The sequence below is a fragment of the Branchiostoma lanceolatum genome, chromosome 8 (assembly GCF_035083965.1).
Source record: "Branchiostoma lanceolatum isolate klBraLanc5 chromosome 8, klBraLanc5.hap2, whole genome shotgun sequence".
Taxonomy (NCBI): Eukaryota; Metazoa; Chordata; class Leptocardii; order Amphioxiformes; family Branchiostomatidae; genus Branchiostoma; species Branchiostoma lanceolatum.
This window is the reverse complement of record NC_089729.1, coordinates 9,289,950-9,307,690: the sequence shown is the minus strand read 5'-3', so window position 1 is coordinate 9,307,690 and position 17,741 is coordinate 9,289,950. Positions and strand designations below refer to the sequence as shown.

Genomic DNA, 17,741 nt, shown 5'->3' with positions numbered 1-17,741 from the left:
GCCAACAACTATCATTCCATTATTCATGGAGATAGTGATTTCAACGTGCTTTATCCGTAGCTTCTTGCACGTCTTGAGTTATGCCGGCCAAAATATATACAGTAGAATCCGCTTAACTGCACCACCCATTTATCAGCGTTTTGGTGCAATTGTGCGGCTGGTGCAATTATGCGAAATGCCCAGCTGGACCGCACCATGATGGGCGGGGGGGGGGGGTGTATTGTTAGTCAAAACACTAGCACAACAAAAACATGACCCTTTGCTGAAAATAAAGAAATGACTACGACTGACCTGTTTTGATTTTGCATTCTTTCATTTTTCCATGCGATCTACCGCATTAATTTACAACACACGTAACGTTACAGGAGAGGCATTCTGAAACATCGTCATGGGATAACAGTTTCTGTGTTACATTAAGGCCCCCTCTCACTGGGCTACGGCACTGCGGCGGCACTGCCACGGCAGATTTTTACGGCACCGTCGCGTTTCTTTCACAAATTTTCATTTGCACTCTCACTGACGTGCGGCGCATTTGCGTTTGAAGCCCAGATGAGTAAGTTATTGAATGTACTTTATTGTTCGACAATCGTATATGGTACAATATATGGCACTAAATCAACAATACTGCAAGGCTAACCTATCCTACAATTATAATTACTGTACAAAACATTATCGATAACAGTGTATGAATTACAATAAAGCCATGTATGGATTATTTTTTCCCTCACTTTTAAGATGAAGTATAATGAAATTGATTTATGTAGGTGATATAGGAGTTGGACATGACAACAATACATGGGACATATCGTTCTGTGTACCAGATAGGGTGAAGTTTGTCTTAGTAGTAATACTTTGTAATAGCGCATCTGTCTCTTTGCCATAAGTGGGAAAGGTGATGGCCATTACAAATTGAAATTTATCTTCAATATTTTCGTTACATGTGGAACACAATCTGTGAGTGCCTGGTGTGTTGTGGTGTCGATCCTTTTCAACTTCTAGACAACGTGCGCTGATTCTCAGTGTAGTTATGCTTATTGGTTTATTATGATTTGATGTGATATAGTCTTCACTACCAAAGTGATTTTTGATTTTATAAAATGTGTGGAGTTTACTAATGTTTCTAAGTGGTTCCCTCCAGCCAGGGAGAAACGTGAGTTTCACACTTTCTTTAAATGTATATCCATTAACATTAACTGCGGGGCTAAGCCAAACATGTCCACATACATAATATGTCCTGAACGTGAGTAGCCCAGTCATTTTCTTCTTCGAATGATGAAGTGTTTGTTTTTTTAATAATCCTGTTAGTAGGTAAATTAGTACTTAATCTTAGCGAGAGTATCTAATCAACTATGTTTGACTATCAACGATCAATAGGAATTCTTCTAATTCACCCCTTACGGCGAAACATTGAGTAAAATTTGAGATACAGTGCCTGACTGGTATATCAAGTTCAGTTTATCACTGTATTTCTTGAATGGCACAAGAGCAGGGCGAGTGCATGTAGACGAGTGGTCTGATTCCTTTCCTGAGCGACTAGTCTATCAACTTCCGTACCGGAATAAATGTACAATGCAGAGATCTAATATTCAGTGGGATAAAGCAATATCCCGAAGAAAATATCAGAGGATCTACAGCTACAATCCTCAACCTCACTACAATGCAGTGAATTAGGTTCAACCAAACTCTTAAACAGATCAATAGCTAGGGAAATGGACCGATTGCAGTTTCATGGTAGTGCTTTCAATTAATCAGAAATCGCAGTGCTGTCAATGGATCAAAATACAATGCAAAATTATTTTAAAAAACGCATCAAAAATTGATTTCAAGTGATAAAAGGATTTTCACTTATGACACTTGGTGCAACAAAGGTAACATGTTATAGAATATACGTATAACCTTGAAACTGACATATCACTTTTACACAATAGCGCGTGCGGTGAGCTCCCGGTAAGTTCCCGGCGAGCGCGCGGCACTTTTCCACTTGCGTTTTTTTTCAAATTTTGAAAAAAAAACGCCATTTCAACCGGCACGCCGGCGGTGTGGACCGGCACTGGTACGGCACTGAGACGTCACTAGGACGGTACGCCGAGGTCTGTGCACGGCACTGCGGCGGTAGCCATTTCCACGCTACCGCACGTTACCGCCACAGTACCGCAGCCCAATGAGAGGGGGCCTTAACGTAGAGTACAGTTGTCGATTTACGTAAATCATGTACCGCCATGAAACTAGGAACTGAACCTAAGACTTGGTTACTGATTACGGGTGAGCCCAGAGCAGTGCCCCCTCTCATGTTTGGACAAATTAGACTGTCGACACCATGGTAGTGAGTTGTACAATGTATCCAGTGGGTAGATATGGTTAGATGACTTAGATCAGTGACAGATCATTCTCCTTATAGCAGAGCCGAACCCGCGTTTACCTCGTTCTGGTGAATGCAGGAAGTTTCTACGACGCGGATTCAGCTCTGCCATAAAAGAATGTGACAGATGATCACGTCAGCACCGCACTGCCAAAAGCGACTGCTATGTCTTCCTACGTGTTTGTAGGTTTTGCTGACTCGCTGTACGGTTTCCGACTGAATGTGACGTAAAGACGCCGGTCTTTCATAATTACAGCAGTATGTGACTATAGCGCTGCCGCGAACCTCGAACCACCGACAACACCCCATGTCATCCTTAATGCGAAATCAAATCCCCGCGAACTTGAATGCACTCACAGTAATAAGACAGTGTACAGGTAGAGACCAATCTTTATTGAGTACAGCGTAATGCCGCCTTTGGTAGGCGTGCGTCTCTTAATGGTTCCTACACGCCCTGTGACCCACCCGGGACCGCCCAAACGATTCCTATCAACGTGACTGTCAATGGAGACCGCCTTCTTTTGTTACTCATAACATATTGGCAGTATTGTGCCTTTACACCGGCAAGTATCGGCTCATTTGTACAGCGTTTGCCGATTTTTAAGTCAACTTGTGGAGGATTTTTGAAAAATTTTGGTGCAGTTATCCGGCATTGGTGACAATGCGTGGTGCAGATATGCGGAGTCACTAACAATGCAGTGAATGGGAACCGGTTTGGGATTTGGGGATTTCGTGCAATTAAATGGAGTTTATCCGAGGTGCAATTAAGTGGCTTCGTCTGTACTAGTATATGTGGAAACACAGATGCATACCGGACGCAAAGAAACACAACAAAACTAGGTTGAGGGATGAACAAAGCAATCATTCCTATACAGCCTATATGCGAGACTGCTTCCAGTACCTGCACTGGCCAGTTAGTTTGTCGTGTCAATGCCAACATGCCCCTAAGGAAAATATACTAAAGACCCGCTCAGTTAGACCCTCAGTTAAAAGGCGGAATATGTGTTTCCCTCCCTGGCGAAGGTTATAGCTGAAGGGTCGGTATTTGTGTGTGTTTTTTTATTCATTTATTAATCGGCTGAAGAATACACAGGATACAGAGGTGATCCACTCTAGCAAGTATACGTAGCTAATATCCAACATCACATCTGAAGATACAGCATTTGGGTAGTTCGATACAAATTTAAACAAGCAATATATACAATAAACAATCAATATATAAACCAAGTAATACTAAGTTTTGGAACGTTTGCTAACTACAATATGACTGGGTCAAGCCAAAATTTCAGTATTACTGGCGAGTATGGCTATGAACAATTTTGTAGAACATGATCAGCGGGTGAACATGACGACGATCCGAAAGTTTTTCCCGACCTAGTTCAGCAAGGAGCGAAGAATACGAAGACCCCTATACAGCCCCTGAAAGTACAAGAGCGCATTCGTATTCGTATACATATTCGGACTCGTTCTAATCATTGGGAATCACATAAAGTACACCCATGCCATATAATGTCACCATATTCAAGGAGAGGGTGAATAAAGGATTTATAAATAACATCAAGTATTTGTGTTGACATCTGGCATCCAGCTGGTGGAATTTTAGTATCAGTCCCTCCGGATCTCAGGGCGTGACTTTCTAGAACGCCCACAGCAGGGCGCAACCAATCACCGACAGCTGGACGTGAACGACAGCAGTGCGCAACCAATCACCGACAGCTGGGCGTGAACGACAGCAGTGCGCAACTAACCACCGACAGCTGGGCGTGAACGACAGTAGGGCGTAGCCAACCACCGACTAACCAACTACGGTAAGGCGGGACCAGGGCAGGGCAAACGACAGTCGATTAATTAATCGCGCTTTTGGGACGCCATATGACCATTTGACCATCAGAAGTTTGATCCATTGTTCAAAACGCTGCGTCGACCTCCACCCGTCCGGAGCCGAGGAAAAGGCCAGGAAGGCGCCCACACCTTCCGTCAAAGACTCAGATAGCGGTCTGAAGGTTAGTGAAGTTCTAGGTCTAAACCTCTTGTACGGCGCATATTTTTCTATACACATAGAACTTGCCGTTTCTATGCTTGATCACTACGTTATTTCGTGGTCTGCATTAATTCTATTGTCCAACATAGTGGTTACAAACGACAAGTCTGCGTGATGGAAAACTGATTTGAATTGTAGCACCCCTGCCCTCCCCCATATACCTCACAATGAACTCGTTTTTAGATTTTACGGATTTTGATTTGTGCAAACTTATAAGTACAGTTTGAAAAGAGATGATAAGTACCTTATCTTTTCGACATGGAAATGTTTCTTGGAAACTTACAAAGTCACAAATATCCTGTTAAGCTCAGCCGACACAAATATCCCTCACCGGTGAGGTACAGATTTTCCGAACAGTTCAGTTACCCATTAATGTGCATCGATTTAAGTTAAAGTTGCAGGAGTTTTGTTTATTTATTTGTGGAGAGGACCATGCCCATGTATAATGAGAAACTTCTAGAAGAAAAATGAATTTTCTACATGTCCAGTTACGGACGTGTTTAGCTTTTGGATCTGAAATGCTTTCAAGTGTAGGGTTGAACAACGTAACCATAGAAAGCATAAGATATATGTCATCTTCCATTTTCCACCGAACATCATAGGAATATTAATCCCTAACACGTTCTGACTTCCAAAAAACAGTTGCATGTCATGTACGAAACTTCTGTACAACCAAAGTTGTGAGTTATTCATCAGCTTGCTTTTTCAGGAGTTACGAGATAATAAGGATAGGAGGATGGAGGAAGGCTGGAGCAGCCAAACCGGGCGACCAATCAGGAGGACAAGTTACATGGAGGCTGTTCAAACAGTTTGCCTGGACAACATGGTTAGTAACATTCATTTCCTTTTCTTTCTTTCCTTGTTCTTTTTTTTGATTACGATGAATGGAGAGGGATGGGTGGTGCGTTGGTTTAATCAATTAGATTGTACATTGTATGATAGGGCATGACATTTCAATCATCTAAACAAAACTGATAGACATCCATACATGTTTACATGTTGATTATGGTTGTCATGGAAGGAGGTGATCGAGCCTGTTAACACGTATCAAGGTGTTAATAATCCTACATTGTTTCTTTCAGCTCTGCATGACAATAAAGACAACAGTCATCAGAAAGAGTTGAACTTGAACGGCAGTAACAGCAGCTTTCAAATGCTGCGTATCACCTAACCAACAATCGTGGGGATCAATCTAGTCAGGCTTGACATTCAGTCTATAGTTCCAGAATTTCTGTGGCATGAATGGCCAAGTAAACGATTTGCTACTTGTACAAATATTTTACTTTAATGTACAATATGGAAATGTATCTTCCATAACATTGTTTTATTAACTATCCTATTTTCTCTTACCATGTTAATAAAGTAAAAGAGATAAAAACACAATGTGATTGTCTGTTTCTTTTCCAACGTTGGCGATTTAAATAGTCCCTAACCTGAAGACATATGAGCGGCTTGAGTCATTCAATATTTGAAATCATATGTAATAAAATTCAAAGGATTATTGTGTTCAGTTTGTTCTTATTTCAAACAAAATACAACTTATTTAAAACATAAAGTTTTGATATTTCTATTTCCAGTTGTATCTTATCAGAATGTAACGTATTATTCGCTCTTGTAAAAAAGGCTTCTTTAAAAATGTTCAGATCATTGCAACAAGCCCTGGCGAAAGATATAGCTAAAATACTAGTAGATCAACAGACATAACTATCCCTTTACTTCATACAAATACCTTTTGACAAATACATGACAAACAAGTACTGTGATTAAATTGCCAAATTAAACTGTTTACCATATGTGCTACTTTCAAAATTAACACAGGGAGACAGGGGAAAGGTAACTTCAAAACAAATTCCCCAGGGAATACTCAACACATTCCAGACATGCCTGTGCAATTCTGGGAATTCTTACAGAACGGGCGTAAAGTATACTATTAGGCTCGCCCCTGAGGCGTCGCCAATAAAGTATACTATTAGGCTCGCCCCTGAGGCGTCGCCAAAAATTGCGTAATGCGCAACACTTAATCAAGTGTGGTCAGGCACTGTGCACTATAGCCTGGAATCCAGACCTATTATAGCTCCCGAGTCTCTCTACCGCAAAGATTATTGCGGTAGAGAGACTCGGGAGCTATGATAGGTCTGGATTCCAAGCTATATGCACTATGCCTGTGACGTGCCCATTTTTCCTTACTCTCCACTGTTAAGAGGAGGGGTTACGGCTGGTTTTTGACGTGTTTTTAGGCGTTTTTGTCGGTCTTTCTACTTCGTTATGTTTTTTCTCTACATTTATAGCGAAAAACGCCTAAAAATAAGTCAAAAAGCACTCTGCTTCGGGAGTTATTTTTCCTTTGATTCCCTTATAACCAGGCCAGACAGAGCTTGGATAAGAAAGTCCTATTCCGTGCAACAGCACTTTTGACCCCCATTTTATGTCCCCCATGGGACCTTGTTAGCCTCCGTTGCAGACTCCCTCTGGCTGTTTTCTGATAAGTTGCCGTTTCCTTATTAACTTTTTATTTCTTATCACGTTCCTCGGCGGAGAAAACGCAATAAAGAAAACGGTAACTTATCAGAATGTAGCCGACGGGAGTCTTCATACAATGGGGGCTAATAACACCTCGTTCAGTATTAGAAACTTGTCAGTGTCAAACCTGGTGTGTTACACCTTGGTTACACCATGGAAAACGTACCCCGTTTTGTGAGTTGTCTCCCAGATCTTCCCCTCCTAACATCTGCTTGGGTCTCACGGGAGGTTTAGGTAGGACATGAAATGAAATCATAGGACAGTAACTTTTTGATAACTGTTGCCTTGATAAGTTGCGGATGTTTATGTTTGAACCTAGTTAATGAGGTTGATTACCGGTAATTCAATTGCAGTAGAGCCTTTGTTTTGTCTAACCAGAGAGGTTCTATTCAGCCATGGAAATTCAAAAGCGAACGGTCAGACAATAATCAGACAAGAGTAGTGCGCATGCGCTCTCTACTGGTGGATCGGCAATCAGGAGCCGGACCTATTGTTCCTTCTGGCACGTAAATAACAACAAACAAGTCGTGGGGAAGTTCACAACTTGGGCGGACTGTCGTGAAGTTACAACACCTTTGTACTCAGTCGATGCTGGCAGACGACCCGTCTGAACTCTCGCCCACCATGACGGTTACCGACATGCTACAGGCCGTTGTCACAGAAGGTCAGTTCCAGTCCTTTGTTCGTGTCCAGCACTCACTCACTCGTGCCTGGTTTTCGGTTCATAATATTCTGCTCAACTTATCTGCCTCTGGTAGGCACAGAGACAAGTTGTGATACTCTGCCTGTTGTGCACCAAGCCGGTTTGCGTTCAGGTCAAGAAAAACGAAGTCTAAATCTGCCCTGCGAACAAAGAACATGAGGTCAAGGAAGGTGAACCTCCCTGGTTCAAACAAGGAAGTGTTTGTATAAAGAAGGAAAAGCGTATTTGCAAACCAACGGATTTCCTGCCAGGCTCTGGGGTTCCTTTTTTGTAATGAAAAAGGGCCTTTTGTGACGATTTCTACTAATATACCATTTAATATCTATATGAGGAAACACTATCTGATCACCCAAAACTTGAGCTGCATTTTCAAACTATTTTCTGACCCTTCGTTTTTGGAGTGACCCCTTGTTTGAGTGACATGATTAAACAAACCATCTCGGAGGGACTGGCTTGCATTGGATTTCACGGAGGTGGCTAGTAAAGTCGTATTACTTACATCCAAAGGTAGCCAAAGACCACAAAAGTTTTCGATATATCAAACAAAAGTGTAAAGCTTCATAGAACATAGTTTTAATGATATTGTGTAACGTTATCAATAAAATCTTCATTTTTAGTTTAGACAAGGTTTAGAGCAATGGTGTCGTTTTGACCAAATCTAGATACTTTGTAAGAATTCCGATGGTAATGGTTCGGTTCTATGGAAATTCCCGCTGTGCTATTAAGGAAACGCCAGCTGTTTTCCCCGTGGAAAATGCATGGAAATGCAATCATCATGCAAATGTTGTGAGTCGCCTGCGGAATGTGTGACCGCCGACAGCTTGCGTTGTAGACTTGTCAGACTGACCTGTACCGTTTCTTTAACAATATTCCATTCCAATGGCAACAATTCTATGACGTACAGAAAATAACGCGCCATGAATGAAAGTAGAACTTACGTACCGGACTTTTCCTTGACGTCACAATGATTATAATTCATTTGTCGTACTGCTTTGCGACCATAGCAGTCAGTTTATGTGAAACAAAACCTGCTTGGTGAAACAGACATACCATGTACTACAGCATGTTGTAAATGACGTCATATCAAAAATTAAAGCCTATATTGTGCATCAAATTCAGCATTGCATTGTATGCTAAATGATAGTTTGTTCCCGTAACCCTTCAGTATCATTGGAATGCATTGTTGTTGCTGTCGGATAGAAATGAGCCAGTCCATACTAGAACCTACTAACTAGAACCAAAGGCTTTATTCCAACAACCGGTCGGTAGAATTTCTTGTGCGTGTGCATAAATTATAGACAAATTGGTTAGGCCTTGCCGGCTACGGTGTTCCTCCATGCATCTCAAGCACAATCGATCATGAAATTCATAAAATCTCAAAGATACCTAGGCTGGCGAGCGATTTTGAGCCCCCACACAAAACTAGGATACAAACAAGCCGCGATTACCGCCTTTAAAAAGGAGGTGTCACTTTTTTTAAGAGAAAAAGTTGTTAATTGACTCTATAAGTGTATTTAAATCGGTGATTAGTTAGAACAACAAAGGGGAAGAACACGACCCATTATTCATTGTTATCGTCCGCTCACTTGGCACCCAACTGTTACTCGTGGCGGTCGAGCGTTGTCGACCTTTTTATGGCCAGCTAGTCTGGTTATCCTTTAGCCCGCTTCATGAATTCAAACGGTCGCTACCCCGCAAAACATACTCTCCAAGCAGAGGAAGGGTTCCGGCTGTTTTTTACGTGTTTTTAGGCGTTTTTGTTGGGCTTTGCTGGCTACCTTCTTTTGACACGCAGAGTATCCAGCATTCCAGGGCACTGTCGTTTTGCGTCTGTCAGAAAACTCAAGCACACTCATGGGCAAATTCATAAGTGCCGTCCAAGATCTGTCGCACTGACCGGTAGTGCGATTTTGCCCCCAGAAGATCTGCTGATTAGCCTTGCTGACCTTTCCCTGAAAGTTTCGGTGGTACTTTTTCGTTTGTCACACGCTTGTTTGAAAACCACATAAACACCTTTTACCCTTTCCGAGAACCATTGAAATGATGTCGTGTTCCACTCAGCCTCTTTATTAGTGTAATCAACTGGTCTCTGTTGGAGTACTTTCGGGACCGATTGTAACCGACCTCATGATGCTTCTTGGGGGAAATTTTCAACCTATTAAGAGTAGGTTGAAAATTTCTAAGAAGAAGCATTATGAGGTCGATTTACTCCCCTGATGCACTATTCGTCCAATTTGGACCAATTTGGACCATTCCATAAATCCTGAGAAGAATTGAGAAGAGTAGCCGTGGTACTACGGCTGATTCATGCACCCACGGGGTGATGACGTCATAACAGTGCATTCCTCCAGAGGTTGTCAAAAGACCAAAAGGGTCGGGTGACTCTGTCCTGTTGTGACGTGACTGGCAACAAAAGCAGTGTTTTATCGACACGACTTAATGTACAATAACTTTCGCACGGTCAGCTTCAACCTACAAAATAGAAATGCATTGTACAACAAATACGTATACGTGCACCCAGACGTACAAAACGTAAAGAAACGCCAGATCTCCATTCATATTGATAAAATCATTATCTACTACAGCATGTAGGCTAGTAACAGGAGTAATACGCCAGCACCGACATTTAACTCTTAGTTCGTATTAAAAGCTTTATCGGCTAATTATTGTACTCTCCAAGCAGAGCGTCAGAATGACGTCAAAAACATGTCAAAGCATGACCCGGAGACATGTATTTGGAGACAGCAATGGGATTTTGAATACAAGTTTTTGGACAGATTTGGGTCATATTGATATGTTTTACTACGTTTTCATATATTCATGTATGAAAAATGAATGGCTTAAATTAAATTAAATGTTCGTATTGCATGGTTCGCTATTAGATGACTACAAGAAATGGAGAAAAGAAAACGGCATCGGCGAGAAGAAGAAGAAAAAGAAGAAGATGCCGCGGAAAGGTCTGGACGAACTGAAATCCGAACGGTCAGACGACTCCGAGACGGGCGGGCGGATGTCATGGGCGGACATCATCGAACTGGGGGAACGGGACAGCCAGTCGGATGATTCTGCTGACCAGGAGATCCTAGTGTCAGAGACACGACGGTCTATTAGTCCTGATAGAGTTAACGTGGACAGGAGAAAACAGACGGCGCCTCGGGCCACAGAAGCAGTAACTGTAGCAAAGGCAGTGAATGGCTCGTGTCAACACGATACAGGGAGTGAGGACTCTAGGACTAAGAAGTCTACAAAAACTGACGATACACTTTCTGAAAGAGACACCGCCAGGAAAACCAGTGAAAGCGAAGTGCCTTCTTCTACAAAGCATCCCCCAACCGATGGCGTCGACAATGTGCACACTCCAGCGATCGGGAGGAGCCAAGAGGAAACTATTAAAAAGTCTGAGTCCTTCACACGGGGAGCGGAGATCGGCACTTCAGACGCAGGTGATTCGAACTCTGAGGTAACGCAGAACGTCACGACAATAGAGGATTGCCAAAGAAAGGGAACAAGAAAGTCAGGTAACATGTGTGTCAATGTTCCTTTTACGAATTGTGATTGTTCGCTGTAACTTGATAATAGTGTACACGTAGATTTCTGTTGCTTCTTCTTGGTGCAGAGTGGTAACAGTAATCTTATTACCTCTATGAAAAATGAAGGTATTGTTTTAGGCCACGGTGTGTGTGCGTTTGTCTGTCTGTGTTTCCGGATAATTGTAGTCGGCATAAATCAAGAACCTATGGATGGTTGGGATGATTTTTGGTATGTGGGTAGGTGTTGGCAAGACGAAGGTCAAAGTAAAAAAATGTTACCCCGCTGATGTATGACCGTGTTCTACTTGTTTTGTTGCTTTTGTAGGTTAGTGGCAGTAATAGACTATAATATTATTTCAAATTCAATTCCTCCCAGGCCAGCATCGGTTGAGGGCGGAGCAGCACCGGACGCTGCAGGAGTTGCGGCGGCGGTTCTCGTCCATCCCCCCGCTGACATGGCAGAGACTGCGCGCTGTCCTGGAGAACCACCCCGTCATGCTGGACATGGAGCACGAGCAAACGCTCACATTCTTTAGCCAGCAGCCGCCCAGGGTCATGAGCAAGGCAAGGCACCCCCTGTACTCCTTGAAACCATTCTCTCTCTTCCTCCATCAATTCTTCCCTCTATTGCCATTCCCCTTATTCTTAATACCTCCCCACATGATGACCACATCACACCATCATTAGTTTCCACCAACATCCAAGTTCCATCCTTCCATCCATCCATCCATAAATCATTCCATCCATCCATCCTGCCATCAACATCACCCCCTACCATTAACAGCTTTCTGATTGGCTAAAAATGATTGCCAAATCTGGCAACAATCCCGACTGTCACCGCGACATCAGAAAATCCCTCAGTATGGCCAAGCAGAACTAAGTTCTCTGATTGACATAAGTTCATCGGCCCGAAGTCCACATGACGAGTGCCGTCCTTGAGGGGTGTACTTTTATCCCTGCTTATACAGGACCGATCAAATCCCGCCGCAGGGTCGCGCAGTAATTACTGGGGCCCGGCAGGCACCCCGGGCGGAATGATTACCGAGTCTTGTGCGCGGGGTGCCTGGTTGCTGGGGCATGATTGCAGGAAATACAAGCAGAGGTCCATTGCTTTCTTACGGATCAGTCCTTAAGCCAATGCCCATTCTGTCTGTAATAAATGTTAGTATGCAGTAAGACATATTCATCATGCGCTTGTACCTGATGCCCTACATGTGCGTACTGGTACTAAATTTTTATCACTTGTTGATTGACCCGGAGGGAAGATGGGTTAACAAAATACGTTGCTATATACGACGCAGCTAACAGGAAAAAACATACGGTTCGTGAACTGTTGCCCTCAAATAGGTTAAAATGAACCCAGCAGAAGTCGAGTCCCAGCTTGTTAAAACGTTAGTCATAACCAGTGCTAGGAAATATTCATGTGTTTTAAAGGAAGCAGTATCTTATTGTAAAGTTAGATCTAAGGATCTCCGTGACTGCTTTATATTTTTCCAAAATGGCAACCAGAAAGTTGTTTTCCTAAAAACATTGGTAGGTCACAATACAAGTCTGTGTAACGCAAATTCCGAGGCTGTAATAGCCCCAAGGGGCTGACTGGTGTTGGACGGCCGCTATAAAATGTATAAGCGCGATGCAATCAGGCTAACGATATCCATTCAGCACCGTGGACAGAGCAACAGCGGATGATCACCACTCTCCCAAAACAGCAACCACTATCTTTCTTCCTCTACGAAAAATTCATTGGCCTACTGGAAAAACGCTAGCCTCCTTCGCAGACTTCCTGGAACGGCAAGGCGGTCGTCTCTCGGCGACATAACTCCCTCGGCGGCGAAAGTCCCTTGAGAACCTTGGCCCGTGTAAGAAATCGCGTCGCCCCCCTCCCCCAAATATATACGCCGCCGTTCAAGGAAGTCTGCGAAGGAGGCTAGCAAAACGCATGGGCTATGCTGCTTGGTGTAATACCCAATGTTCATTTTGTTTTGTTTTTCACAAAACAACTGTTCTTGCACAAATGGCCCGCATACACAGGTCAGTGGGCCTTTATGAGTTTATGGGATGCCAATTAACTGACAGTTTCGTGGTAATTAAAGTTCCTGACATTTGCTGTTTCTCCCCAGGCAGTGGACAACCTACGTAAAGACTGTTACCAGAAGATGCGGAACCCCTGGAACTTCCTCCAGGCGCTGACAGAGGCCGCGGCCCGGGAATACATCAGCCAGGCCGTCTACAGCAGCGCGGTGTAGCATCGTCCGTGTGTCCACAGAAATAGCGGACGAAGAATTTATTACGGGATGTAACATTAGGGGCTGTCACACTTGTGCGTATATTAAGTGCGTATTTGCATTTTTTGGCTTAGGTAAAGTTTGCAGCCGAAGAAGCCGTTTTTTCGGTTCGTTAACCAGTCTGCACAACTGTGGATCAAAGTAAGAATAGCAATTTCTTCCACGAATACTTTATCTAAGCAGAAAACTGTCAATACAGAAGTCACATGGGTTTTATATACGCACAAGTGTGACGGTCCCCTTTCGATACGTTGACATTTTAAAGGGAGTTTTTTTTGTATATAGGCATGTGGATTTTACAGTAACTTTTAACAGATTACATTTAGACTTTTTCAGAACCTTCCAATGGCCCCACCTTGAGTCGGGAACTTGTTGAATTCGATATCGATAATAGTGACTGTGTAACTGATTTGTATTTTTCACGCATTTTAATGGCTTTCTTTTTAGTGCGTCGTTGGTACGTATGTTATGCTAACTGGTGAGCTTGAATGTGACCATGTGCAATATGGTAAAATTGTAAAGTCTATGAATCGTTGTAATTATCGCTAATTGTGCACTCTTTGTAGCATCATCAGTGTAACGTTTTCCTTCTCTATTAGATTGAAAATATCGCCAGATTACAAATTAGAACAGACCGGCAAATTACATAATGTACGTTGTGCTAGCAGTTTTGATGGACACGTTGATAGAACGTCTGGTACAAAATAAATGTACATAGTCGATGTGAAGCAATTGTTGCTTCATTTTATCGCCTATTTGAGATGCAGAATTGCCCCACAAAAATCAAGGCTATATGCTGATGCGAGGGACGGCAATTATCCCCAAACCTTTTTACTTTACTTATATTCCTCTTCTATCTGGTGCGGTGCATGGGCTGGCGTAACAGGAAGCTTATCCTTCTGTACGGGCGTGCCTAGCCTTAATCAGGTATTTCTACGGGGACATGGATCGTAGAATTCGTCAAAAAATGAATCATTGGCCAGGAGAGTCAGTCCGTTGGACGGTTAACATTTACCTCAGACCGAAGAAAGTTCAAGCCCTATGCTGGCTAATCTCCCTGGCAAAATTATTCTCCTTACAGCCAGCGTAGTTTGTCTGGTAGCCTCTCCCTGGTGGCTCGTTTATCTGTTTATAGAGAAACTAGGCCTCTCTGTCCTCTTTTGACGGTTCCTGTAAGGGATTCCGGATGATTTCACGGTAGATGTGCCCCGTGCAGCCACCTCGTCCCAAAGCACCGTTTAACACTCTTCTCTGATCCTTACACGACACTTAGACAGATGACTCATTCCAAAGAAATTGGGAACAGACGCATGATAATTTTTTTTTCACCGGCACCTGTCATAAAGATAAATGTACAAAGTCGTTTCCGCGTCACCGATAATGAGTGCCTCGATTAATCAATCGTCTTTATCGGGATCCATCAGCCTACGTTTGTGTGGTCGCTTGACGCATTCAACTATAACAGATGCATCGCTTCAAGCGATACCACCCTTATGTGTGCTTAATAGATCTAAAAACGTTACGGAACGAATATGACATACGGATGGAATATCGATATGAAAGGTGCGTAGAAAGGCGGTTAAAAGATTTGTCAGATTCGAAGCTGTTTGATGTTGTCGCTGTGTCCATTTTTAGAACATGGGGCAACATCAATCAACGAAGATAATGAGGAGTAGGCATGCTATCAGAGGTTCCATCGATTTCAGACGGAGAAGTGAAGATGTGTACGATAATTGTCTTTATGTGGCATTTTATGAGACATCCGATGTCATCCGGTTATCTTCTACTGTCGCTCAAACGTAGCCTCCACCCGGCCATCCTAGGGGGCGGGGGGGGCGGGGGCACAGAACGTAGAATTCAGCAAAAAAGGGGACTAATTGGCGAGTATAGTCAGTCCAAGGTAAAGTTAACGTTTCCCCCTCGGAGCCGGTCAACCCCTGGTTTTGGTAGCCAAACTCCCTCGCAAATTATTTTCCCTATTAGCCAGCGTAGACAGTCTTGTAGAGACTAGCTCAAGCGCCGCTATCTACAAACAAATCTCTTTATTGTGTTTCATCCAATCAGTAACCTTCAACCAAGAAGGACAAGAAGACGTAGCAGCTACTGCATCGTTAGCTTTAATTCTTGACAACACATCAAACACAAAATGCCACGGCCGTGTCGCATCACCGCCAGTAACAATATGCCAAAGTAAGTTCTGCAATGAGGCCCAGAATGTCGTACATCAAAGTAAAGCTATCGCACTATTACTAGTATGCACAACTGAGGTTCACTTCCATCATTTTCCTGTGCAGTTCCAAAGTTCTCCCGTCTAATCTACGTTATAAGCCATAACCTGGCAGAAGTATCGAGAGAGTGGAGCAAAGGAGTATATAACGTAATCATTATGCTTACACGGATTACTAATGGACAGATTTGCCGTTTTCTGGTGTCTGAGAGAATGACTCACATGTTGATGTAATTGCACATACGCCGGCTGTTCTTTTCCGCACAGCGGAAGTGTGATTCGATAAGGAATAAGGTCTTACTCTACTCTGCGGATCTCTTCCTCCTACCGTATCTACTGGAGTTGGTGCGAAGGTGGAACATGGCCCTTTTCAGGTGCTGAGACAGCGGCGGTTGGTCGGCATGTCCACCGGACCAGTCCCCGGCGCGCCCGCTGTCGTGCAGGTCGTACGGGTGGGCGTTGTCCGGGAGTTCCAGGCCGAAGTTCTCGGGAAAGGGTGGCAACGCCACCGTGAAGTCCTCGGCGTCGGAGTCTGCGTCGTTGAGCCGAGACCTCTCACTCCTCTTCCCGTATCTGCCGACCGATGTCCTGAACGGAAAGTTATGCGAGGGGAACCGTTTGCTGTAGCGGCTGGTGACCTCAGGTAGCCCGTCGAGGCCGGACAGCGAGGCTATGTGAGGAGGAACCCCAAGACTGCCTTGTCCGACGGATGGGTCTTGGTCGAAGCCCAAGGCATCGTTGTCTTGCTCCCAGTAGGCGGAGGATAACGGCAAGGCCACCGCGGAGTGGGGGAGAAGGCAGGCGGAGGCCACGAGGATGAAGAGCTGTGTCGGTAGCGCCATCTCTCTCTCTCTTTCTCTCTAACTGTCGCACTGTGCGGTGATACAAGGCAAACAGTTGTGATAGTGTCTCAAGCCGGACTCCTTCTTATATAGCAAGAGACTGGGCGTTTCGCGCCGCCGCGGTGCATTATCAGCTAAACGAACTGTCACGTGCGACGTGCGCACATCTCTTGAGATAATGCGATTCACTCATGTATGATTTAGTGATTAAAGCTACTGTCCTTGTGGACTTGAAAGCGCGGGTGGAATATTATGTTAACACCCTCATGAAGAACATAACCATTTCCCGTGTACACATTAACGTTATAACGAACCCATTGAAGAAAGATATGCATTAGCGTCAGCTTAATAGGTATCAATGGGTTCTATCGACTCAGCCGTTAAAAGCTGCCATTTTGCAGCGCATTTATCATGGATCATCTTCATTAGTCTACTTACGACTGAAATGTCTTTTACCTACTTTGTAACTTACGCTAAGTGGTCGAACGACAGAACTTATACGTAAGTCCGTTGTTTGTAACATCTGAAATGGTTTTGATGTTGGATTGCTCAAAGGCCAAGGCGTTAGGGTCTCTACTCTCGCGAACTTGCCACAAAACGATGATGTAAGGACATTAATGGATGTTATGGCCCTAGATTATAGCCGCTACCTTTCATCAGTACTTAGCGTCATTCGGGTCCACGCTCGTCAGAACATGGGTTTTACTCCAGTCCAGCCGGCAGGAGGCGGTGTGAAAGCGGACATTGTAACTTTTATGGCGTAGATTATTGCAGATCATACAAGTGGGGACCGTGATCCGTACTTTGACAAAAATCACGTGTTTCAAATGCCTGAAAGATGCCGCGAAACTCTACTTGGCAGTTGTGTGGCTTTCATCTGGGCTCCTCTATCCGTCATTGAAAGCCACCTGTTCATTCCGAGCAACAGGTCCCGCGATGCACCGCTGATGGCCTCATTCGCAGGCTTTCTTCGCGGTGGTCACGTTTATTTTTGGAGGGAGCGCTGATTTGCGATTTCAACATGGGCCAGGTTCTTAAATGCCAGGGAGGTCAATGCCGCCGCCTATCATCGAGCTCCTTCGGCATTTGAGAACCTGGTCCATGTTGAGAATGCCAAATCAGCGCGCACTCCTCGCCCACAAATAAACGAGGCCGCCCCTAAAAGGTCTGCGAGGGAGGCTACACCAGTGGCCCCAATGTGTAGTGACTTGATTATTTATCCCTTTTATCTATT

General features: G+C 43.9%; 1 protein-coding gene and 1 long non-coding RNA gene across 2 annotated transcripts; both read left to right on the top strand.

Annotated features, from left to right (window-relative positions):
• The first annotated feature begins 3,363 nt into the window (after positions 1–3,363).
• On the top strand, positions 3,364–5,688 carry LOC136440387 (uncharacterized). The gene is made up of 3 exons (XR_010756664.1): positions 3,364–4,362; positions 5,110–5,226; positions 5,483–5,688. It is a non-coding gene; the product is annotated as an uncharacterized lncRNA (long non-coding RNA).
• Positions 5,689–7,350: 1,662 nt separating this feature from the next.
• On the top strand, positions 7,351–14,166 carry LOC136440032 (knob-associated histidine-rich protein-like). Its single transcript, XM_066435794.1, has 4 exons — positions 7,351–7,584; positions 10,506–11,141; positions 11,530–11,717; positions 13,274–14,166. The coding sequence occupies exons 1-4, from the start codon at positions 7,509–7,511 to the stop codon at positions 13,397–13,399; spliced, it is 1,026 nt and encodes a 341-aa protein (XP_066291891.1). The 5' UTR covers positions 7,351–7,508; the 3' UTR covers positions 13,400–14,166.
• Positions 14,167–17,741: the final 3,575 nt, after the last annotated feature.

Bases quoted from the DNA above. Each gene is read 5' to 3' on its own strand.
- LOC136440032 (XM_066435794.1), top strand. From the start codon at position 7,509: ATGCTGGCAGACGACCCGTCTGAACTCTCGCCCACCATGACGGTTACC. The intron at 7,585-10,505 runs GTCAGTTCCAGT...GTTCGCTATTAG, and splicing joins ACAGGCCGTTGTCACAGAAG to ATGACTACAAGAAATGGAGA. The intron at 11,142-11,529 runs GTAACATGTGTG...AATTCCTCCCAG, and splicing joins AAAGGGAACAAGAAAGTCAG to GCCAGCATCGGTTGAGGGCG.